At 42.4% G+C, this 26,505-nt stretch overlaps 1 protein-coding gene across 1 annotated transcript in view; it reads left to right on the top strand.

Annotated features, from left to right (window-relative positions):
* Window positions 1-17,901, top strand: part of DNAH12 (dynein axonemal heavy chain 12) — a 185,719-nt gene extending 167,818 nt beyond the window's left edge. Inside the window, exons 70-73 of the mRNA XM_027863810.1 lie at window positions 3,264-3,401; window positions 5,002-5,093; window positions 6,143-6,210; window positions 17,432-17,901. Of these exons, the coding sequence (XP_027719611.1) occupies window positions 3,264-3,401; window positions 5,002-5,093; window positions 6,143-6,210; window positions 17,432-17,622 (489 nt within the window). The 3' untranslated portion in view covers window positions 17,623-17,901. The remainder of the gene's footprint in view (window positions 1-3,263; window positions 3,402-5,001; window positions 5,094-6,142; window positions 6,211-17,431) is intronic.
* Window positions 17,902-26,505: the final 8,604 nt, after the last annotated feature.

The raw sequence follows: 26,505 nt of genomic DNA, 5'->3' as shown, positions 1-26,505 counted from the left end.
TCACATTTCGTTGCCTACGAGGAAGGACTGGAGTTCAAATCCTGGCATTACTGCTTACTGTGACCTACGTATGAGACTGTGGTCTCTGAGCCCACAGGAGGTTGGACAAGATGAACTCAGAGGTCCCTGGTGGCTCTAAATTGACGATCCTGTGATTCTGAGAGAGGCCTGGACTCAGTAGGATCAACTGCTTGTCATGGGCCTGAAGTCACAATCCAGCAGCTGTGCTGCACATGCTGGCTCCTGGAGCAGGAGGAGAGAAAGGCGCATGCGAGAGATGTGAACGTATGTGGAGTGAGTGGTGGAGCTCTCTCTTCTCTTTCTTCTCCCAGGCCCCGTGAGCTCTACCCTGGTCAAGGGGTTGGAGGAGAAAGAGATGGAGGGAGGGAGGGAAGAAGAGAGGGAGAAGGAGAGAGAGAGAGAGGGAGAGACAGACAGACGGACAGACAGACGGATGGAGAAGGAACTTTCTAGAAGCAAGGAGTCTGGCATTTTCTAAATCTTGTATTTATCCAGTTTTCTAGGGAATGTTTGAACCTGTGATCTCAGTGATGGGGTTGTGCATTATGGTGGCACAGACTCTATCCCATCCACGCTTGTCCAGTCTGGGACTCTGGTCCATGTCTTACCCCCATATTTTGGGGTAGGGTGTTTCTCTAGATCTCCAGATTCTTTTCATATTCAACAGAATTTCATTTGTCCTTTTTTTTGACATTTTGGGAAATTTTTGGAGTCTTACGTCCAAAAGACCCTCCGAACATTCACTGTTCTTGAATTTTTGTTATTCCTCTTCTCCGGTTCGCTTTCTCCTTTCCTTCTTCATCGGCCTCTTGCTGTTCACATTGTGCTCTTGGTGGGGGAGGTGTCTCATCTGCCTGCGGACTCTAGGCAGCACTCCCGGCGGGCTGTGGCTCTCCTGCTCTGGTGCTCGGGTCTTCTTTTCCCGATTGTGCGAGAGAGTCTGCCCATCTAGAGAGCTTTTGTTTTCATCCCAGCTTTTATGACAGCGACTTGTGTGCAGTAATCGCTAAATGAATCTTTATTAAATTCCCTCCGGTAAAGACTTATTCTTCCTCTTTCATCATTTCTTTTAAAAGGATCCTGTGAGCTCTTTGTAACTGTAGAACAGTGGCGTGAATGTTATTCCTCACCCTACTTCCCTTTATCCTATCCTAGCTATCTCGGTAAATTCTTCCTATGGCCCATCTCAGTATTTCTGTGTTTCCTCATCTTTACACCCCTCTTGGGTAAATACTGTCTCTCTTGCCCCAGAACTTCAACCAAGAGTTGATCCTGCAGTAAGATGTTGCATGTGATGCCTCTGTTTGTCCCACATGTTTCCCTTTATTTACTTCAACACCTTGAGGACGTCACCATTTTCAAGCCCGTGAATTCCCACGTTACAAATATCCTCATTTAGAAACTCCTGTGGATCCGTGTTGTCCTGTGGGTATCCATCCTGTCAGTGTACGCGCCGCCCTCTGTGTCTTCTTGTCCCCTGCGGTTTCTTGTCCGTGGCTTTCTGTGATTCCTCCATAGTGGACCCAACACACTGGTTGCCTTCCTTTGCTTTGGTTCTTTTGCTATTGCAGGGAGAAGTACCAGGACACCTCATACCTCACTCACTTCCTTTTCTTTCCCCTGTCCTTGATAATGGGCTTTTCTTATTAGCTGCGTTGGTTTCTTAAACTTTTTCTTCGCTTCAGTCAATGATGTAAGTTTCACTTTGAGATGGCCTTGTCTTGTTCACTTCCTTGTTTTTTGTTTGGTAGCTTATGAACTGCCCATAGTTTATTATCTAGTTGAGACATAGGAAGCATCCAGCAATTATGTATAATCAATAGTAACTGATTATATACAAATATTTTATTAATTATATATAATTATATAGTACATATAACTATTATGTTAATTATATATAATTATACATTACCTATAACCATAGATTATATATCAACATGTAATATAATTATATATTATATAATAATGTATAATTATAATAATATCATATATAAATATAATATATGGTTACATGTCATCAATGCTTACATAAAACATTGTAAAGCCAAAGGTATCTTTGTGGGGAGGGGGAGTCAGATCTTGGCTCTTGAGAGTGGGTGGGGAGTTGGGGCAGCTAGGTGGCGCAGTGGATAGAGCTTTGGCCCTGGAGTCAGGAGGACCTGAGTTCAAATTCGGTCTGAGACACATAACACTCACTAGCTGTGTGACCCTGGGCAAGTCACTTAACCCCATTGCCTAAAAAAAAAAGGGAGAGAATGGGTGGGGAGACCTTTAAATGCACCTTACCACAATTGACTCTCATTTGTTCTCACCACTGGGGGAGATCGTGGTACAAATAGTACAAAACTTGTTAATGTTTATCTTTAGAATGCAATGTACTTTTTTTCTCTGGCTAATTGGTTTTCCTAATTAAATCTGCTTTGAGATTTTGTCAGATCTCACTGATGTCCATCAGTCAGTCAAAAAATATTTATTAGACAGGTGCTAAGCGCTGGATACGGTCACTTCCTGTAGGGATGAGGTTACAGCCCACCCATGTCTTCCCATCCAGTGCGACACTTGTCCTTGACCTCTTATAAATCCACTGTGGGGGTGTGTGGGGGGTGTTCATCAGTGTTTAGGGGAACTTCCTCTACCTCCTGACATTGCACATGGTGGGTCCATTGGTGACCTCTACACCCAAGCTTCCTCTATTATGTAAATTACAAATGTTTATTTCCCTGTCCCCCTCCTTGCTCCTCCCAATTACAATCCCCCCCCCATCAGTGCACGCCTGGGTTGCTTCTTCCTTTCAGCCAACATGAGCGGGGCTTACAAGTTCATGTTAACTACCTTGAGTCAGAGGGACAACCCCGAGAAGCCGTCCCACATGAATTGTGCCACCCAAAAATGTTGTTACAGAAATGCGTAACAAGAGGCATGTGTAGGCAGGGCAAGTAGCAAGGTATTGGTATGACAGCTGGTCTCCGCATCAAGCCCACCTGGGGTTGAGCCCTGCCTTTGTGTGACCTGAAGTGAGCCAATCACGTCTTCACTCAGGGCCCCAGACAGTCCTGTAAGACTATTAAGTTGCAGGATAGGTATAGATCTACACGGGAGAGGGGGTTCTCTCACCGGGAGTTCAATATCAAGGAAATCACAAGTCTGGTAAAAAATGTCTGAGTATAAGTAATCAAGATGGTATCAGATGAAGCTCATAGAAGTTGTAAAAAGGAAGTCATTTTGTTGTTTTTCCTTCCTAGGTCTGGTTTGAACAAGGAAAACCCAGTGTGTTTTGGCTCTCAGGTTTCTTTTTCACCCAGGCCTTTTTAACTGGAGCCATGCAGAATTTTGCTAGAAAATATACGATCCCAATTGATTTGCTGGGGTATGAATTTCAGGTATGGTCACTCTTTGATCTCGTTGGTATATTACATTCATGGGAATAGGATTTTGTTTTGGGAGGCCTTCAAAATGAGCATTCAACTTTTTACTTATTCCTTGTGCTCCCTAAAACTTAAAGAATGTATATGTTCTAGGTACCTCATCCTTGTGACACAACTGTTATTGAATCTGATAGTTTGCTATGAAAGGCTGTTATGAGTATTCAGCTTGGGGTTTTGATGTGGTATGAGTGGCAGGTCAGAGCACCAATACCATCCCTGGCCTTGGTTTTCCATGTTTTTGTAGTCTGTCACTAGAAACATGAGCGATAGATACAATTTGACTTGACATTTCCAGGGGATAGAGAGCCGGGGTGGGGGTGGGGGGTGGAAAGAGTTAGGAAGGGCCAAATTCAAATCCTACCTCAGACAGTATTGCCTTGGACAATAATAGCTAATGATAATAACTGACTTTTATATAGCACCTATTATGTATCAGGCACTGTGCTAAATGCTTTACTAATATGTAATTTGATCTGACAAGTCACAACCCCTCTATGCCTCAGTTTCTTTATCTCTAAAATGAGGAGGTTGGCCTCTAAAGTCCCTTTCGTCTCTGAATCTCTGATTTTATGAAGCTTAAAAAAAAAACCCTTTATAAAGATGATTTCCAGCATTTATTTGGTATGTGTGCCAAATGCTTCTTATAAGGTGGTTTATCTTCTAAGGTAGCCTCAGGACTGACTTCAAACCCCCTGGGGGCAGAGCTGGGGATGCCTTCTCACTGTCTCCTTACCTCACCTGGAGGCATGCAGGAATATGGGTGTGACTGCTCCATGCTTGCCACCCCTAAGGTCCTCTGGGTGTAGTGTCCTCCGCCAGGGCCCACGTTCTCCCCAAGCCTGGCAGGGCTGAGGGCCAGGACTTTCTAGGGAACAGGCTACGTGCAGTAGGGCTGTTCTATGCCTTCACTCTTCTCTCTAGGGCAGAATTTGCTTCCAGCAGAGCTCTGCCTGGAAAAATCTGAGGGAGTTGGAATGCGTGAGCTTTCACAGGAAAGCAAGGAAACCTGAAGAATTCTAATTGTTGGGGCTCCCACACGTGGATAATGCTCGTTTTTTTATTTTGGAAATGCTTTGTTCTTGTTTTGATACCTGTGTGAAGAAGAGTAAGTCCCAGCCTTTCCTGTAAAATTCTAACCTGCAGTTATTTTTCTTCTAGTTTTTGTAACATTGTATAACCAAAAACAAGCAAATTAATTTGTATATTTAAATAAAGGCCCTCTCACATCTTTGTCATTAAATTATCGCTTGTGCAAAATTGAGTCTGTTTCAGTGAGGCCAGAATTCGTTCATTCATTCATCTATCCATTCACTCATTCATTAGGTGCCAACTTTAAGTTGGAATACCATTAGGATTCCCATATGGGAGAAATTTGGGAAAGGCCAAAGTCAAGGAAAGTTGATCAGTGTAGGAAAGCTACATGCTTTATTTTGTCAGAAGATTTTAAAACCTTGGACACTTAAATCTTTAGATATGAACAGCACTGACTTTTCCCAGGAGTCTTGCAAAGAGGTCACAGGTGTGTTAGCCCTCCTAACTGTCTGTGTCCTTTCAGGTGATTCCGGAAGACACAGCCCAGGAACCACCCATAGATGGTGTTTATGTCCACGGCTTGTACTTAGATGGAGCCCGTTGGCATAGAAGGAGGTTAGTTTCAACTCTAGATATATTAGAACATAGGGACATCATTCCAACCACTCATTTAATACCTAGCGTTGAACTCAGAAGTGGTCTCTGCCCTTGAGGGATGCTGAGGAGAGGGGGCGAGGTCCTAGCTCACCAAAGGAATTCATGTTGAGGCTGGATGGCCACTTGTTGGCCATGTGATTGTAGAGATTCCTTTTTGGTATGGTTTGTACCAAGTCAACAAGCATTTATTAAGTGCCTACTGTGTGCCAGGCACCGTGCTGAGCACCCAAGATACAAAGTAAGGCAAAAGACAGGGCCCTGCCCTCAAGGTGCTCACATTCTAACAGGGGAGACAGCGTGTAAACAATGAGGTACATATGAAATATACAGAGAGAGAATGGATGGAAGCTGATCTGAAAGAGGTGGTATTAGCCACTGAGGGAACTGGGAAACTAGAATAGAATTAGGCCTGACAGCCTATCATAGCACATTGTTTTAAGTCTTTTCTGTTCTCTCCATATCTCTGCTACTAGCCCTGCCCCCTTCTAGCGAGATCTTTTCTTATTCCCCAGCCGCTAGTACCTCCCCCTCCAATCATCTTGTACTTAGGTTGTATATATTTTATATTGCATGTCTTTATCCTATATATTTATATATAGTATATATAATATTGCATATATTTATGTTGTATATACTTAAATATGTACAAATTGTCTTCCCTGATAGAACAGAATGTAAGCTTCTTGCAGGCAGGGATTCATCTCTCTCTCATTCTCTTTCTCTCTCTTTTTCTCCCTTCCTCCCTTCCTGTCTTTCTCTCCCTCTCCTGCAATTAGTGGTACAGTTCCTGGCAATATAACTACAGTTAATAACTGCTTGTTGTTGGGTTGATCTCCCTCATTCCTTTCTCCTTAAAAAAAACCCCACAACAAAACCGAATATACTTCTTAGTTATCTGTTTTTCCTTATAAAAAATTCCTGCAAAATACCCAAATGCTTGTTGTAGTTCTTAAAATTTCATTCCTCAATTTGTTTCTCATAGCTTTTCTCTTTATTTCTCTCTACAGGGGATTGCTCACTGAACAGTATCCTAAAATTCTCTTTGATTTGATGCCCATCATATGGATAAAACCAAGTAAATATGTTTAATCACAAAGTTTCTTTTTAGCAGAAAGAAAGAAAAAAGAGCGACTTTGCCCCTAGTTTATCTTTACATTAGAATTCTGTTGACGGCTGTATGCACACATTTGCTTGCTTGGTTTTTCTTCTTTTTTGAGGAGAATTGGTTTGAGGTGGGAAACAAGGTTTTGAGGGTCTTTAGCACAAATGCTCGCTGTGGAGGACAATTGTTCAGGGTTATTCTGCTCTGCTTTTTTCTCCTCTGCGTCCTAGAGAATGTGTCCACAGTGGGTGGGTGGGGCATCCTTTTTCTCCTTTCCCCATGGATTTATGTCTGTTGAATATCATAGAGGTTTTGCTGCTTCTCTACCTCTAGGATCCAGATCTGACAGTCACCTGTGGGCATCTCAGAGCTACCAGGAAAAGACGATTGGTGCCCACCCAGAAGGAAGGCCAGGGCCCTGGACTGCAACCCTTAAGGCCTAAGGGGGAGGGGTAGTGAGAGCTACAACCCATGCTCTATTCCCTAGAATGGCCATATTCTCCTGGTTAATGATCTTTTCCCACCATTGCTTTTCCATAGACCTCCCTTCTGAACCCTGGATCACAGTAAAATCGTGCTTATTCACAAATTTAAATATAGAATCGGTTTGGGAAGGATTTACCCCATGTCTAGATATGCTTTTTTCTATTCCTTTACTGAATGGTTAAGAAAGTATCTTTAAATCGGCCCCAAACTGATATTCCTTTTTTTCTCACTAATTTTCTGCTCATAAGGGCAGGACCTCATAGGTAAGGTACTAGATAATGAGGCAGCAAAGACTTGGGTTCAAATCCCATCTCTGATCCCTACTAGCTGCATTCCGCTGGCCTCTTTCTCATTTATAAATATTTGTGTCACTGACCCCCCCCAAATTTTATTTCCATCCTCAAACCAATGCTCCTAAAAATGATGAAAATCTATATAAGCAGGTGTCTCCATGTAGAAATTCAGTTCTACTGTAAAAATCAATGAATAACAAGGGAAATAACAAAAATAATAAATATCAAAGGATAATAATACCTCACAAAGTTGCTGTCAGGATCATATGATATAATGTAAAGTACTTTATATATACCAATTGCTATTGTTCAAAACAATCAGCTTAGAAGTCTCTTTTTGATGTGACTGGTCTTTATAGTAACCTTTCCTCCTTAAAACCACTATTTTTAATCTGGACTTCTTTTTCTTCTAATTTATGAGGTTCAGGAATTTGGTTTTCAAATAGTTTTATTTCTTGCCTGAAGTTTGACTATTTCTCCCTTTTTTCATTATCTATAACTAGGAGGTAGGAGATCTGGTTTAGATACTCCACTCTGCCCTTCATGATTTAGGTGACTCTATTGGGCAAGCAGCTTGACCTCCTGGCCTTGGTTTTCTGATATGTAAAATGAGGGTAGTTGGACTAAATGTCTTCAAAGGTTTGTTCTAGCTCAACTTTCTATACTTTGATAATCTGTACTTTCATTTATTCTTCATCCCTATATCATTTTGAGGGTCTTGACATAAACAGAAACCATAACCACTTTCCCTTCCAATAGGTCTATCTTCTGGTTTTTGATTGTTGGCCCCAGGTGAAGTGCTATGAATGGTTTTTAGCAGCCATGTTTCTAATATACAAATAGCATATTAGTATATATACCAAGTGGGGGCATAAGGTGTTAAAAGACTGGAAAGGTTGGGAGGGGGAGTAGGTTATAAAGAGCTTTGAATGCCAAACAGAGGATTTTGTATTTGATTATAAAGGTGATAGGGACATGCCAGAGTTTTTTGAGAAGGAGAGTGACACAATCAGCCATGTGCTTTAGGAAAATCACTTTAATGGCCAAATGGGAGATGGATTGGAATGGGAGAGAGTTGAGGCAGGCAGAGCTGCCAGCAGCTATTGCAATAATCTAGGTGTGAGATGATGAAGGCCTTCACCAGGGTGGAGGAGTGTCAGAGGAGAGAAGACGGGCATTTAAGAGATGCTGTAGAGATGAAAATGACAAGAGATGCTGCAGAGGTGAAGATGACAAGAGATGCTACAGAGGTGAAATTAGCAAGAGATGCTGCAGAGGTGAAAACAACCAGAGATGCTGCAGAGGTGAAATAGACCGGAGATGTTGCAGAGGTGAAAATGATAGACATCAGCAACAGATTAGATATGAGGTGGGGGGAATGAAAGATAGTGAGGAGTTGAGGATGATGGTTAATTTTGAGTCTGGGAGACCAAGAGGATGGTGATTTCTCTGACAGTAATAGGGGAAGTTTGGAAGGGAGAAGAGTTTAGAAGGAAAAGACAATGAATTCCCTTTTAAACTCTAACTGCAATGACATCCTGCATCCCTTTATCCTTTTAAGAAACAAGGGCAAGAAACAAAATAGGAGACCATCCCACTGGGGAATGGTTGAACAAATTGTTCAAACAAATGAATGCAATGGAATGTTACCATGCTGTAAGAAATAGTATATTCCAGGGAACTTCAATATTCCCATGGATCTTCCCTTCAATTTCTGACCTTCCAAATCCTTAGCCTTTGACTTATTTCTTCACTCCACCTTAGGAACACATGGATGGTGACACAATGGACCTCACCATTACCCACGAGGGATTCACTTCCCTTATTAGAAATTCTGGAGGGCGGAGCCAAGATGGCAGAGTAAAAGCAGTGACTTGCTTGAGTCCTCCCCCAAACCACTCCAAATACCTGTAAAAAATGGCTCTCCTGGGGAGAGGAGGAGTGCTGGTGTTGTAGTGGCTGTGGAGAGGAAATCCTCCGCACAGCTGTAAGACAGAAAAGAGTGCTTGTGGTCACTCATAGACCAGAGCACAGGCCAGGAAAGGAGTAAACACCTCGCTCTTGACCATAGCACCTTGGAAGAACTGAAAATTTACAGGTCCCTAAAAGTATCTCTGAAAACAGCTGCACAAAACCCCTGAAGCTTGGGACAGTACATTCTCCACACTGGAAACAGACCCCTACCTTAACAAAGAGTTTATAACTTAAGTAATTGACTGGGATCATGAGCAAGTAGCGCAAAAAGAGTCAGACAATAGAATCTTACTTTGGTGACAAAGAAGATCAAAACATACAATCAAAAAAGGACAACAGAGTCAAAGCTCCTACATCCAAAGCCTCCAAGAAAAAATATGAATTGGTCCCAGGCCATGGAAGAGCACAAAAAGGATTTTGAGAAGCAAGTAAGAGAAGTAGAGGAAAAACTGAGAGTGATGCAAAAAAATCATGAAAAACAAGTCAACAGCTTGCTAAAGGAGACCCCAAAAAATTCTGAAGAAAATAACACCTTAAAAAATAGCCTAACCCAAATGGCAAAAGAGGTCCAAAAAGCCAATGAGGAGAAGAATGCCCTAAAAAGCAAAATTGGCCAAATGGAAAAGGAAGTCCAAAAGCTTACTGAAGATACTTCCTTAAAAATTAGAATGGAGAAACTGGCACCTAGTGACTTTATGAGAAATCAAGACACTAACAAATCCAAAAGAATGAAAAAATAGAAGAGAATGTGAAATATCTCATTGGAAAGACAACTGACCTGGAAAATAGATCCATGAGAGAGAATTTAAAAATTATTGGACTATCTGAAAGCCATAATCAGAAAAAGAGCCTAGACATCATCTTTCAAGAAATTATCAAGGAAAACTACCCTGATATTTTAGAACCAGAGGGCAAAATAGAAATTGAAAGAATCCACTGATCACTTCCTGAAAGAGATCCCCAAAGGAAAACTCCTAGGAATATTGTAGTCAAATTCCAGAGTTCCCAGGTCAAGGAGAAAATATTACAGGCAGCCAGAAAGAAACAATTCAAGTATTGTGGAAACACAATTAGGATAACAAAAGATTTAGCAGCTTCTACATTAAGAGACCGAAGGGCAATATTCTGGAGTGCAAAGGAGATAGGATTACAACCAAGAATCACCTACCCAGCAAAACTGAATATAATCTTTCAGGGGAAATAATGGTCATTCAGTGAAATAGGGGACTTTCAAGCATTCTTGATGAAAAGACCAGAGCTGAATAGAAAATTTGATTTTCAAATACAAGACTCCAAGTGAAACACGAAGAGGTGAACAGGAAAGAGAAATCATAAGAGACTTATTAAGGTTGAACTGTTTATATTCCTGCATGGGAAGATGATATTTATAACTCGTGAGTCCTTTGTCAGTATTAGGGTAGTGGGAGGGAAAAATTGCATGTATGTATATGTATATATATATATATGTGTGTGTGTGTGTGTATATATATATATGTATATATATAGATAGATATAGATATAGATAGATAAAGGGCACAGGGTTAGTTGAAGATGAAGGGGTGATATCTGGAAAATAAAATTAAGGGGTGAGAGAGGATTATTCTGGGAGAAGGAGAAAGGGAGAGAATGGGGTAAATTATCTCACATGAAACAGACAAGAAAAGGCTTTTACAGTGGAGGGGAAATGGGGGAAGGTGAGAGGGAATGAGTGAATCTTATTCTCATAGGATTTGGCTTAAGGAGGGAATAACATACACAGTGGGGTATGGAAATCTATTTTACTCTACAGGAAATTAAGGGGGGAAGGGGATGATAGAGGGGAGGGCAGATTGGGGGAGGGAGTAATCAGAAGCAAAAACTTCTGAGGAGGGACAAGGTCAAAAGAGAATAAAATAAATGGGGGGGGTGGGATAGGATGAAGGGAAATATGCTTAGTTTTTCACAACATGACTACTGTGGAAGTGTTTTGCATGACTGCACATGTATAACCTGTATCGAGATGCTTGCCTTTTCAATGAGGGTGGGTGGGGAGGGAGGAAGGGAGAAAATTTGTAACCCAAAATTTTAAAAACACATGTTAAAAAAAGAAATTCTGCTCTTCTTCTCTCTGACTATACTCTCCTATCATTCCATCTCACCCTGTATTTCATCCTTTGTGGACCTATTCTTTGTCCTCATTAAGATGTCCAATGCTTCCGCTGCTCAGACTTTCTCAGGTTGTTACATCAGCTCTGACTTCAGTTTCCTAACGTAGCCATTTCAACTGTGCATTTTCCTCTGCCCTTGAACTCCTTTCCCCTTGTCCTATCACCAGTCATTTTTTTTCCTGCTTTTTGGTGAGGCAATTGGGGTTAAGTGACTTGCCCAGCCAGTAAGTGTCAAGTGTCTGAAGCCAGATTTGAACTCAGGTCCTCCTGACTCCAAGGCCAAAGCTCTAGCCACTGCACCACCTAGCTGCCCCTACCAATCATTTTTAAACCAAACCTTAGCCATGGAACCCTGGTACCATGGAACACCCTCTTCTCGCACATATTTGCTTCCCTCTGGATTTTTGTGACACTCTTCCCTCTTGGTTTTCCTCCTACCTCTCTGACCATTCCTTCATCTCTATTGTCGATTCATCACCCCTAACATATCACCTAGCTGTGGATATTCCCCAAGGTACTGTCCTAGGCCCTGTTTTTTTGTTTTCTCTTTTGGTAACCTCATCCCTAGGGCCACTGGGTGACACAGTAGGTAGAGCACTGGGTCTGGAGTCAGGAAGACTCATCTTTCTAAGTTCAAATCTGGCCTCAGATGCTTACTAGCTGTATGACCCCTGGGCAAGTCACTTAACCCTGTTTGCCTCAGTTTCCTCATCTGTAAAATGAGTTGGAGAAGGAAATGGCAAGCCAATCCAGTATCTTTGTCAAGAAAACCCTAAATGGGGTCATGAAGAATCAGACACAATTGGAAAATGACAAAATAACACCAGCAACAACATCAGTGGGTTTAACCCCCGTTTCTGTGGAGATGAACTCATAGATCTCTCTCTTCAGCCCCAGTGTCTCCTATGAATTTCAGTTCTGCATCACCAGTTACTTCTTGGACATTTCAAGTTGGATACAGCAGGGACATTCCAAACTCAACATATCTAAAACTGAACTTGTTACCTTTCCCCTTCAACTCTCCACTCTTCCAGATTTCCCTTTTCTTATCAAAGATCCTACCATCCTTCCAGGTTTGTGACCATGGCATTATCCTGGACTTCTCACTCACCCACACCCTACCCCACGTATCCAATTAATTGGCAGGTCTTCCTGTTTCCACAGCCGCTCTCACATGTGACCCCTTCTCTCCACTCACACAGCTACCACCCTAGTTCAGGTCCACAGAACCACTTGCCTAGATTATTGAAATAACCTTCCAGTTTGTCTCCCACCCTCAAGTCTCCAGCCCATCCTGTGCACTGTTGCCAAAATGATTTTCCACAAACACAGAGCTGACCGTGTGATTCCCCTTCCCAGCTCCAGTGGTTTCCTGTTGTCTCGAGGATAAGATATTAAGGCTTCTATTCAGCTTTTAAATATGTTCACAACTGGGGTGTACAGGTGTCAGGGAGGCCTGGCCCCTCTGGTGTGAGGGCTGCTGAGTCCTTTGCAGGGCTACTCCTCCACCTTTGGTGTCCATCTTTCACCCAATTCTCGCTTGTGGCTCCAAGAAGCTGCAGCATGTGCAGCGGCCACACCCTGGCAAACCATTTTGGCAGATGGGTGAAACCAGGTTGAGGTAATATAACCCTTTGGTGAGTTAAGGCGATGTCTACCCCTGGCACGTGAAGACTTCTGTGAGAAGAGGCAGATGTGAACAGTTTGTTCCAACAGCCATGAAGGTGGCAGAAGCAAGTTCTGTGGCGTGCTTAGAGCTTGGCTAGATGCCAAGGTCACCCACTGCTTCCTGGGCCATTGTCAGCCAAGACTTTTGTCTTGCCAGTGGACTTCAATGACTCTTGAAGAGAGAATGAGGTTATTGACTTTGTGTAACTCTGCCTCCCTTAACTCCAATTTATGCACAAGTCAAAAGATATCACCCATACCATTTTGCCATGTTTACCTACCTCAAAGTCCTGTAGCAGTGGGCAAGTGATGAAGCAGCAGGTGCAGATACACTGGGAGCTGTAGTCACACCTCGGCACACAGGTGACCCAGGCTGTAGGGTCATTTTCTCGCTGGACTTGAAGCAACAGTGGGATTCAGCAGCCCTCTGTATATAAGCAACCTTTTTAAAAAGAGTACACTGATCACCTCCGGGTATAGGTGATATAGCTAGAAAGGGGGCCCTGAAAATTACCTGCTTCACACAACCTTGGCCTGCTTAGCTCAGCAGGGATCCCACCCTGCAGTCAAAAGACAAAAAAAGTACGAAAGCTTTTGCAAAGATGATTCCACTCACCATTGATGCATGGTCTGTGCACATGCTTATGGACAACACGAAATCCAGTAGGCCTGAAAGATGAACAGGTCTTGTTGCAAGAGAACTCAGCAGGTATCACATCCAAATAGTGAAACAAGGCTGGCAGATGAAGGCCAGCTTACTGAAGTCAGAGCTAGAGACACGTCTTTCTGGAGTGGCCACAGTGAAAGAGAGTGCCATGAAGCTGGCATAGGTTTTGCAATCAAAACTAATCTAGTTAACAAGCTTGTATGCCTCCCAAATGGAGTGAAAGAGAGGCTCGTGACAATGCCATTGCCACTTGCAGGGAAGTGCCATGTGACCATCATCAGCCCTCCCAGCATGCCAAACCCTGATAAGGTCAAAGAAAAATTTTATGAAGACCTGGAGACCCTTATCATCAATGTGCCAAAAGAGGACAAGCTTGTAATTCTGGGTGACTTTAATGCCAGAGTAGGGACAGACTACCAGACGTTGCAGGGAATCCTTGGGAGGAATGGAGTCAGAAATAGCAACAGCAGTGGTCACTTACTACTGAAGACTTGTGCATCTCATGACCTCCTCATCACCAACACTGTCTTCCAGTGACCTAAATGCAATAAAATTTCATGGCTGCACCCTCACCGTAAACATTGGCATTTAATAGACTATGGCGTTCTAAGAAGAGAGAGACAGAATATGAGAGTGATGAAGGCGATGCATGGTGTAAAGTGTTGGACTGATCATAGACTTAGCCTCTCCAAGCTAAACATTTGCATTCAAGAAAAGCAGTGGCCCCAAGGCAGGATTGACTACCAGAAGACTTAATGTCAACAGATTAGAGTGCTTCCCCATGTGTGAACAGTTTGTCCTAACTTGGAGGGAAAGCTGAGCCAACACACAGTTGGCAAGAGTGGAGCAGAAAAGGAGTGGGCCGCTTTCGGAGATTTGGTGTACAGCACTGCAGGTACTCATCTGGGCCAGAACACTCACAAACATCAAGGGTGGTTTGATGAAAGTGGTGGGGAAATTCAGAGGCCTCTAAATAAAAAACGAGAATCACAGCACTTACCAGCAGGATAAGAAGGCAGAGTTTAACTCCATCAAAAGTAAAGTGCAAGCAAGAGATGCAGGGTTCTTGGCTCAGTAAGGAGGCAGATGAAATTCAGTTTTTTGTTGATAGTATCCAAAGTGCTTTTATGAGGCCCTGAAGGCTATCTTGGACCAAAGACCTGTGATACAATCTCAGCTACTCAGTGCTGATGCAGCCGTATTGATTAGTGATCCTAAAGAGATGGGCTGAACACTTCCATAGTGTTCTCAACAGACCGTCATCGACCAATGCTTAAGTCATTGACTGTGTACCATAGGTTAAAGTCAATCCCTCTTTAGCCAAACTTCCAAGTGAAAAAGAGGTTTTGAAGGTCATTAGGCTCCTCTTGTGTGGCAAAGCACCTGGTGCTGATTTTATTCCATCTGCGATTTACAATGCAACAGGTCCACTGCTCACACAAAAGGTGATCAAAATCTTCTGGGTTATTTGGCAAGAGGAGGTTATCCCCCAGGTGTTCCAGGATGCCTTCATTGTCCATCTCTATAAAGGAAAAGAAAATAGGTTGTCCTGTGGCAATCACAGGGAGGGAGAAGTCTCTCTTTTCGTCATTACTGGCAAGGTTCTTGCCAGAGGCCTCCTTAATAGGCTGATCCTTCACCTGAAAGATGATTATCTACCCAAGAGCCAGTGTGGCTTCAGAAAGGGCTGAGGCATGGTTGATATGGTGTTTGCTGCCTAGAAACCCCAGGAGAAATGCCAGGAGCAGAACGGTGTTCGTCAATCTGACCAAGGCCTTTGATACTGTCAGTTGTGAGGGCTTGTGGAAGATCAAGGCAAAATTTGGTTATCTGGAGAAGTTCAGTATTGTATGCCAGTGTCACGATGGCATGCTTGCATTGGTGCAGTGAATGATGCTCTCATGCTTTCCCAGTCAATGGAATGAAGCAGGGCTGTGTGCTTGTTTCCATGCTTTTTAGCGTTAAGTTTTCAGTGATGTTGTCAGATGCCTTCTGTGAGGATGAAAATGGAATCAAAGTCAGCTACTGCAGTGATGGAAAATTAGTTAACTTGAAAAGGCTACAAGCCAAGACTAAAGTGGAGGGAGAGCTGGTGTATGACTTTTTGTTCACAGATGATTATGTACTCGATGCAACCTCTGAGGCTGAGATGCAACAGAGTATGGATCGATTCTCTACCACTTGTGCTAATTTTGGCCTGACAATTAACACCAAGAAAACAGAGGTTCTCCTCAAGCCAGCACCATACCATCCATACACGGAAGTATCAGTTACAGCAAATGGAGAAATATTGAATGCTGTGGGTAAGTTGACTTGCCTTGGCATTATGCTTTCCAGGGATGTACACATAGATGATGAGGTTGATGCATGCATTGCTCGAGCTAGCTCAGTGTTTGGGAGGCTCTGAAGGAACGTGTAGGAAAGAAGAGGTATCAGGCTGCCTACCAAACTGAAGTCTACAGAGCTGCTAGACTGACCTCATTGTTTTATGCCTATGAAACCTAGACAGTCTACCAGTGCCATGCCAGGAAGTGGAATCACTTCCATTTGAATTGTCTTAGGAAGATTCTGAAAATCACTTGTCAAGATAATGTACCAGACACTGAGGTCCTTTCTTGAGCTGAACTGCCAAGCATTCAAACTCTATTGTAGAGAGTGCAACTCTGATGGGCTAGCCATGTGGTTTGAATACCAAACGTATATTTGCCTAAAAGATAACTTTACAGAGAACTCCCACAAAGGTCAGAAGCAATACAGGGTCACTCTCAAGGTCTCTCTGAAGAACCCTGGAATCGATTGTGAGACATGGGAGACACTGGCACAGGACTGTCCAACATGGTGTGCCGGCATCAAAGAAGGTGCTGTGCTCTACGAGCAAAGCAGAGTTGCGTGACTGCACTGGCAGATGGGAGATGTGCAAATTTAGAGACATCTACATTCCAAATATTCATACAGACTATATGTGCCTGACCTGTGGTGGAGTGTTGTGAGCTCATATTCAGCTGCTCAGTCAAGTCAGACACACCACACCGTGGCCCCGACATAGTGATGTCCTTTGGGTCCTCTTAGAGCATGAATGTCAACAACCAACAGCCAACCAGTGTTCACAACCCGGACCTCGTCTCATTGGTCATTACTGCTCCTGCTTTCTGCAATCCAGCCAAGCTGACCTTCTCTCTGTTCCTCACACAGAGCACTCCATCTCCCACCTCCATGCCTCTGTACTGTCCATTCATCATCCCTGGAATGTACTCCCTCCTCATCTCTACCTCATTAAGTCCCTTTTCCCCTTCAAGATTCAGCTCAAGTTCCATCTTCTCCATGAAGCCTTTCCTGATAGCCCCAAGTGTTTGCTTTCTTCTTCTCGGACTCCTTTGCATTTAATTACTTGGTATTTATTTACATTTATTCTCTTCATATTCATTCTATATATACATATATATAGATATGATATATGTCTCCTTTGTTAGAGTATAAACTCCTTGAGGGTAGGGATTATTTTATCCTTTGTACTTGTACCCCTTATGCTTTATAATTCATTGGAATTTAATAAATGATTGTCGATTGACTAATTCTGACATATGGACATCTGCCGCTGACACAAATTAATTGAGTGACCCTGGGCAAATCACTCAACCTCTAAGTGTACGACTCTTAAAGCTTCTAAGTTGTAGAACTGTGGCAAGATCTGTTTTCATGGAGGGAAGAAGGGATGGTGTTCTGTCCTCCCTCCCTCTCACCTTCCTCTCTCCCTTCCACTTAGAATAATGAAGTGCCGGGTCCCAATCAAATATTCAGAGAGGCAAACAAGGAGAGTGGAGGTCAGTGGTTTGATCACTACCCAGCTGTTGGAGCTGGGGCAGGTCCACTTTTTAGAAGGACGCCTACTCTGATTATCCAGGAATAGCTGGTCTTTACACGTTGATTTTTACACTCACCGGCCTCTTTTCTTTTTCCAGCTGAGAAGTCCAATATCAAAAGGACCAATGCCTACATGTGTCCCCTCTACAAGACAAGTGAGCGGAAAGGGACCCTGTCCACCACTGGCCACTCTACCAACTTTGTCATCGCCATGATGTTAGAAACAGACCTCCCTGTCCAGCACTGGATCAAGCGAGGGGTGGCTTTGCTCTGTCAGCTGGATGACTAGGTCGGGCGAATCCGAGAACACCAGAGTAGCGTCAGAGGCCTCTGCACGTCTTCGGATTCACTGAAGAATCTGAGCCAACTTCCAAGAGTCGGTGTCTCAGTGCCCTTCCTGGGCACTTTAAAAAAATGAGACTGATATTTATAGGAACCTTTCCCCCTAGAAACCGCTGTGTTTAATCTGGACTGTCACGTGATTAGCAAGATAAACTTGCTGACCTATCACACTTTTGTGATTGTGAAAAGAACTTTAATCGTTGTTTTTAAAGTGTTACATTCCTCCTTTTGTGTAGCTGATTCCTTTGTTTATGTGTGTGAATGTGTACAAGAGAGGATCTGGGGGGTCTGGAGAAAGAGAATGACCTGCCCAAAGAAGTATTCTTCCCTTACTATTGCTGTAGACTTGGTGATGCCATTTCATGGTTCAGTCCTCTGGAGGATCCTGGACCTCACGTATGGGGGTCTTCCCTGCAGTGGTGCAGATTGGCACCCTTCCATGAGAGTCCATCCTGTACAACTCTTATCCCACTTCATTACAAGGTCCCCTCAATCTGTGGAAGACTCCCTCACTTTCCCTTCATATCATAAGATGCCAGTGGAGAACAGGGGCTGTCACCTGGTACTCTCACCATGTGTCTAGCCCAGGGATGGGGAACTTGGGACCTTTGGGCCACACATGGTCTTCTAGGTCCTCAGGTGTGGCCTTTTGACCGAGTCCAAGTTTTACAGAACAAATCCTTTTATTAAGGGGATTTGTTCTGTGAAGTTTGGATTCAGTCAAAGGGCCGCACTTGAGGACCTAGAGACCAGGCCACATGTGGCCTGGAGCCCACAGGTTCCCCACCCCTGGTCTAGCCCATTTTTTTTCCATTTTCCATTTCCTTGATTTCCTTCACTCCAGATTTCTTCATAATTACTCCTTTGTAATGTGTCGTGGCCTTCTCACATTTTATCCCTCTCAAGTCAAGTCAACAAGCATTTATTAAGCACTAGCTATGTGCCAGGTATCACTCTGAGTGCTGAGTATATAAATAAAAATGAAAAAGAAAGTTAGTTCCTGCCCTCAAGGAGCTTACATCCTAATGGAAGAAAACAATGTGTGTATGTGTGTGTGTGTGTGTGTGTGTGTATTTGGCTAGGCAGTTGGGGTAAAATGACTTGCCCAGGGTCACACAGGATGACATATTTTAAAAAGCTGAAAAGCAGGATGGGAAGGAGCTGAGAAAGTACTCATGGGAGGAGGGGAAATGGTGGACAAGTCTGGAGAGCCAGGAAAGGAGCCTGGAGAGCGAGGGGTGAGCGTGGCTGGACTGGAGGGTCTGGGAGGAACTGACCAATCCCAGCAAGGCTCTCTTCATTCTCTCCCCTGCTCCTTGGCTCAGGTAAAAAACAAAGCATTAACCGCCTATACTTGATGAGAGGCAGTGTGGTACGGTGGATGGAGAGCTGTGCTCAGAGGCAGACGAGACACAGACTGGGACCCCGTCTGAGTCAGTGTTCCAGGTAATTCTCTTACACTAGGAGCTGACCTAGGAAAGGGGCTTTCTTCACCATGGACTGCCCTGTGCCTTTCTGTCCCTGCTCTACCCAGCTGAAAATGTAGCAGTGACAGCCCACGTTTTCCTGATGCTTTTGAAGCAAGCATTCCCTGCGTCTGAAAGCCTAATTGGCCCTCACAAAGTACTCTGTTGTAAGCAGAATTACAGGATCATAAATCTGGAGCTGGGCAGGACACTCGAGGCCATCTGGCCTAATATGCTCATTTCACAGGTAAGGAAATGGGACCTAGGGTTGCTGAGGCGCCTGCCCAAGGTTGCACAGGTGGTGAGGGTCAGCAGGGTGTTTGAATTCAGGTCTTCCAACATCCAGAGCTGTTCTACCTCTATTCACTTCAGTTGACTCTCAAATAGGGAGGGGGTCTCAAATCTGGTAGGCTCCCTTGGGTAGGTGTCAGTGGGGGCTTCCACTTCAGGGGTCATCTAATGGGCACAAGGTCATATTTACCTTGGAGAACTTTGAAAGGGAATGCCTTGTCACCCATAAAGACGGGTAAATAAATCAGAAAGGATGCTTAGAAAGGAGGGGAAGACTAATGAAGTTTCACGTGTACAGCTGCTGTCCCAGCTGTCTGTAATATTAAGCAGAAACACTTCTACCTACCCTTTTGATTAGACTTTCAGTGGGAGACAAAGGAAAATGGAGATTCCTTTTCTCTGCCTTTGCAACCCTGGTCAGGTTGGAGATTGCAGAGAAAGGAAATCTTTTTCTTGGTTTGTATAAATTTATGGCATTATAAACTAGAGACCAAATTTGTAACTGAAATGTACTATCTTTACTGTAAATTTCCAAAAGAAGGTTGAAAGGTTTTTGTAACTGCTCAAAATCTTAGTGGATTTTTGGAGGCTTGCAGGTAGGAATAAGATTTCAGGTAAACAGCACATGCTTCTATTACTCTCTGCCCTTCCTGGAGGGTGATATTTGCTTTTTTTTTTTTTTTTTGGTAGAGGGAGATTTCACCAAATAGAGAATAACAGAATAGAAGTTAGTTTGAAATGATTGAACAGAATGTGATTGTTTAGGTAATTTAGTGGCTAAATCATCTAAATTAAAACAGACTATGCAAGTCAAGAAGTGAAAGGTTAGCAATTAATTAGTATTGTATGAGGAAATGTGTGCAGGAGAGATTCAGTGGAGTGTTAGACTATAGTATGATTGGGAAATAAGATGAGCTTCTTTAAGAAAAGGCTGCTAAGGTAAAAAAAAAAGTGTGGAATCAGAGCATGAGAAGGAAGGTTGATTTGGAAGTTGGTAGGCTTTAATCAAAGTTAAGGGGTTGGGTAGATAGGGACACAAGAGAGAAGGTTTAAGCTAGTAGAGATAAAAGGGGAGAGGACAGAACCTTAAAGAAAGTTGAAGTCCTTTTGCACTGACCACATGGAGGGTTTGAAAGAAAGGATTTGAAGTCTGGATTTGAAGTTTGAGAAAGCTTTTTTTTCTCATTGATATAAGACGGATATGAGAAACTTTTTAGAGGAGTACCTGTTAGCAGTTTCAGACAGATAGTATCTATCAAGTTATGACATTTATCAAATGGAAATCATAGAAATAAAATTCAAGCGTGGAAGTACTTGAGAAGGATACGCTTTGGAGAACCTTAGAGCGTCATGGGCTGTGAAAGAAGGGGATGAATCTTTGAAAGTGACCTCATGTGAAGCAGTGGGTCTGTAATGAGGTTTTCACTGTTAGCATTTGTGATTGTAAGTACAGATTTGATTTGGTTGAAATTTGTCCTGAAACTAAATTATTATGTGGTTTCATTTAAAGTGAGATGTGCTCTTCTATTAGAATAATTGTGGTAAATAAGAACTTAATGCAAAATACATTTGATATTTAGCATTAAGGCAATATGCTTGAAAACTACATGAATCAAGGAAACCTGAATTCCATAGAAACTTACCGCTTTGTGTGACCCCACGCAAGTCAGTCCACTTCTGTTTGCTTCGTTTTCTCAACTGTAAAATGGGATGATAACAACACCTTCCTCCTAGGGTTGTTGTGAGGCTCAAATGACAAAAATTGCAAAGTACTTGGCACATGGTGAGTGCTATACAAATGTTAGCTATTACTAGTTTTACTAAGTGTAATTACTCAATACTGGTTTTTGAATGCAATTAATATAGAATGCCAAATTGATAGAAAAATGAGGTGATTTTCTATATAAGAGCATTTGAAAGTGCATTCAACTGAATTGATATTATTTGACAAAAAATTTTGTGTTATATTTTAAAGATAATAATGCTTATGTTATTGTTAGACTTCTAATTTTTCTTGTATTGTGAATTTTGTGAAACCATCGTACAAGAAATGCTGTTAACTTGAAAATAGTGCCCAGAGGGTGACATTTGTATCTTTAGAAAATTAACTTCTCTTTTAATCTGGATGCTGTTAGATTATGAATTGAGCTGTTAAAGAATGTGGTCATAATGTTGGAAAACTATTAAGTATTTAATTGAGTCTATTTTGCTTCGCAATGGATAATCACTTACTGTTGGAAAAGAAATGTAGCACAGACTTTGGAAATCAGCCTTGTCTGTGAGGTTCCTTGGGATCTTTTTGGTTGGCATTGTCTTGGGAAGCCCTGAAGTAATAGACCTCTTTCAGCCAAAGTGGGGGACTTAAATAGTAAAGAGTAAGTTTTGTCTGATAGATTGTTTGGCCATTCTGTGGGCTGGAAGATTCCAGTCTGTAGCAAAAGTCATGAGAACTTCAAATGTGATTAATCAGTTCATTAGGAAGTCCAAGGGTGCCCAATTATTTGGGTCCAAGATTTTCCTCATGCTCAGGGACTCCTCCCTTTGGCTACTTTTATACTTTTAGGAGGGCATGAAACATAGAAGGAGGTGTTACAATTAATTGACTGATTAGTTAATTCCAGAAGTGGGGAAATCTTATGATTGGCTAAGGGAAATGTCCATCAATTATAACCACTTTGTCAACAGGCCTTTTACAGGTCATGAGACCTTCCACAGGTCATCAACTCTCGGTCATCCCAGTAGGGTCTTTCCAAAGTCATAAGACCCTTTCAACAACATCTAAGGGCCTTCCACAAGTCAGAAGAACCTAGTGTTTGATAAACAGTATCTTAGGGTCCAAGGAAGTTATGAATTTGAATCACAGGTTACTAGAGAGTTGGGTGTTTGTGATTCATAGGAGTGAGGAGGCAAACGAACCTTATTATAGCACATTACAGAATGTGGGGGAGCAGAGTAATGCAGAAATTACATTCTTTTTACATTTCTAACCAATAATATGAATCTAGCTGATAAATATAATCATCAATAAATTGCAGATTTATAGATTTATATGTAGATAAATGAATGTAGAATTCATAATTCCTATCCTAACAGTATTAACATACATAACTAACTTAAACTGAAAATGGTTCTGCTTAATTCCCCAAAACAATCGCTGATATCCATCGAATCACAATAAACTGAATAAATACTGATTAATCTGAGTAGGGGAATATCAAGATGGTTATCAATGTCACATCAATATTTGACAGCTTGGACTCAGGCTGAGATAAGCTGTTTAAATGGCCATTGAGAGTGGGTGACCAGAAACAAGGAGACTTGATATTATTTAATATTGATGATCATTACTATATTGCATTTGGCTTTAATGTTTCATGGTGTTTATGGTTGCCTGACAGAAGGCTATGCTCAGATTCCTTTTATTTATTGTTTGGGGATTAAGGCCATTCCTCCTGCAACTCTTTGGTCAACTACAAGTCTTCTGTCTATATTAACCTCGCCTGACCCAAACTTGACTTGTGGAAGAATAATGTTAACGGACATCCCTCAGGTAGAAGCCAAAGGGAAGTCTGAGCTCCCCAAATGACTTAGTTATTCCCCTAGCTAACTGGGTAAAGATTTCCTTGACCATAGTTTTCTTGGTTAGTTTAGTGATACATAAATCTCCTCCCTCAGTCAGTCCATTGTGAACTCTCTAAGTGTAGTTTAATCTGTAACCTGACTTAGTTTACCTACAGAGTCTGTTTCCCAAGGTTTGCCTCCTTAAGGCATGTATGAGATTATGGCTATGCTTAACTAAGATTCTTCTACTTTTATGACGTTGAAGGAATCATGGAATTAAGATTTCTGTGATACTCATGGCCACACTGTACCTGTTTCCTGGTGTCAATTTAAGTTCCCGCTCCTGTAACCCCTGAAATATACTCAAATTGATCCCTCTGACTATGAGACGTTGGGAAGAGTTTTTCTCTAATCTGACTCCTACTCCTCCTTAAAGGAATTCTATCAATCTCTAGCCAGATGAGCTGACTCCACTGAGTCAAGTTATTTAATGAACTCCCTTTGAAATCGTAACCCAGATTTCTGCTTCTGTTATTATGCTTTAGCTTGTATGAGAATGCTGGGCTTTAAGCTTCAAAAGAAGGGATTATGGAGAAAATATTATCCTTTATTAGTATTGTTGAACTTAGCTTTATGTGGCTAGAAAATTGTCTAACCCAAAAGCTTGCTGTAGAGGTCAGACTGACCAGAGAGATGCTCCAGGGAAGCCAGGATGGCTACAGGAATGTACGGGGTGTTCCGGGTGGGGGTGAGCATCTCTGGTGGGAGGGCTGCTGAGCCCTTTTCTGGGATGCTCATCCATTGGTGTCCATCTGGCACTCAGCTCTCACCTCTTCAAGAAGCTGTAGCATGTGCAGCGGCCACACCCTGATAAAACCATCTTGTCAGAAGGACTAAGCCAGGTTGAAGGTAACTGATGGGTCTCAAACCCATCTGTGACTTAGGTGGACGTCTACCCCAAGCGCATGAAGTCTTCCCTTGACAAAATGGGTAGGTGAGAACTATTTGTTCCAACAGCCAAGGAGGCAGCTGAAGCAGGCACTGTGGAGCACTTAGAGCTTGGTCAGACATCGGAGACCCCAAGGTCATCCACTGTATCCCAGGCCATCACTAGTCAGGATGACTTTTGTCTTGCCACTGGACTTTGATGACTCAGGAAGAGAGAGTGAGGCTGGTGACTTTGTGCAACTCAGCCTCACTTAAATCCAATTCAGGTGCAAGTCATTGGTCCTCTCTGAAAACAAGGGTGAATAATGACAACAGACCCCACCCGAAGCTTGTGTGTTGGGTTTTCCAAATTAGATTGACTTACCTGCTGATTAACATCTCAAACTGCCCTTCCCTTGGAGACTCTAGACAAGGTCAGGCAGGCAAATGTCCTTATCCCCTTTATTGCATTATATGCATTATATATAATAATTATATATAATGTATACAATGTATCTATATACTGTGTTATATATCATAATGAATCATATATACACATATAATACATACATACATATATATGTATATAACAAAGACTCATGGAAGGAGTCATTCCTTTTCTCTAGCTCTCTGAAACTCTTTTGGGGTTGTTCTCATGAATGATACTCTATACCAAAGAATCTGCTACCTGGAGACATGAAGGATGCATGCAAAGATGATGGTAAAGCTAGTTTACAATTATGGCTCCTAGCTGGCTTCCGAATTCCTTACTTTCTTTCACAGCCATGAGAGGTGCTGTGTGGAAATGGCATTGTTTTTAATCATTAATGTTCTCATCATCTGGTATAACCTCACAATGCTGAGGTCTTACTATTTTTTTAACCAATGAATATTTTTGAGCCCAGATTATATTTAAATATTCTGTTTATCTTAAACTCGTGTTCCCTAGGACACCTTAAGGTCAGCACTGTGGTCCAAATAAAGCAGCTGCCCAATGCATTCTGGACTTTCAGAATGGCTAACTGATAACCCAGGTCAAACCTAATTTTGTTGCCTTTATCACTGACATTGACAATTTTGGGTTGGCTTAGGATATGGGAATAGAAGTGAAAGGAGAGTCATAGAGGAACTGGGCCGAGGAGCCGCTCCTGTCCTGTAGGGACTTCCATTTTTACCTCCCCTTGGCCAGCAAAGTCCAAGACGTTAAATCTTTTCCATTTGTCTTTTGTGGCTCTACCCGTGAAGCTTCTGTTTCCAAACATAGCCAGTCCACATGTGAAAAGCCAGTCTATGCCAGGCTGTCTTATGATTGGGTATTTATAGTAAGGCTATTCACAGCACTGTAGGAGAGGGAAGATTACTTGAGTGTCAATGAAAATCTTCAGGCTGGTTACGCTCTTAAAGTTTCCAACTTCAGTTCTGTTTTAACGGATGCAAGAAAAGGTAAAAACACTGAAGCTTGAGTTTGTAGCGAGTTCTTTTTCTAAGCAGAGTGGAAACAAGGCAGGATTGCCTGGAACATCTCTGATTTGGACAGGCGAGGCTGATTTTTACGCTCTCATGAAAGTGTACTTGTTCGTATGCTGGTTTATTTAAAAAATGTATTTACTAATGGAATATACAAGTTCTTCTCAACATGCTGGGCGCAGGAAATGCATCCTGGGAGAGGATGCTACAGGCACTGAGAGAAATTTGTGCTATTCCTCATTATTGGGTTTAAATGCTTTCAGTGTCTTACTAATACGTGCTTGTCCCCTTCCTTCCCCATCCCCCCTTCTCAAGAGGTTGCCTGGTATAGAAGAGAGAGGCAGGAAGACCTAGGTTCGACTCCTCACTTTGACGTATACTAACCGCGTGGCACTGGACAAGTCACTTAACTTTTGGGTGCCCTCAGGCAGCTCTACTAAGACTAAAGACTACAGATGAGTGACTGATATGCATTGGTGGAGGGAATGTCCTCACAGGGAGTGGGAGACCATCCCAAAGCAATCTCAGCCTGGATTAAAACTACTGCCATTCGTTACTGAATTTTCTTTTTTCTGCTTGCTGTACTACAGGAAAGAGAAGGAATGGAAAAGTGAATAAGGTTCCCAGCCCAGTTCTTGCTGAAAAAACAAAACAAAACGAAACATTGTTATATATCCTGAATTTTTAAGAGACTATGCTTGAGTCCAATCCTGGTTCCATAGGCAGAAGGATTTCCTAGTGACTCTAATAGAAAGGAACAATAACTTTTTGTAACTGTGTAAGTACAAGGGATATACATTTATTTATGTAATAAAGATTCAGGCAAACTCTAGGCAAATAACTTATTGATGATCAGAGCTGTCCAAAAGTGGAAGGGGTGTGTCTCAGGAGGTAGTAGGCATCCTGTCACTGGAGGTCATCCGAGCAGAAGCTGTATGACCACTAGTCTGGGATGTTATAAAGGGGATTCTTCTTCAGGTATTGCATGGACCAGATGACCACTGAGATCTTTTCTAGCTCTGACAGTCTATGATTCTCCAAATGATCATGTTCATTTAATGACCATTAAATGCCCCCCAGTTCTCTGCATCATTTCAGATGATTTAAAACTAAGAAAT

Source organism: Vombatus ursinus, unplaced genomic scaffold, assembly GCF_900497805.2.
Source record: "Vombatus ursinus unplaced genomic scaffold, bare-nosed wombat genome assembly UNPS02014773.1, whole genome shotgun sequence".
Taxonomy (NCBI): Eukaryota; Metazoa; Chordata; class Mammalia; order Diprotodontia; family Vombatidae; genus Vombatus; species Vombatus ursinus.
This window is presented reverse-complemented; position numbering and strand designations above follow the sequence as displayed.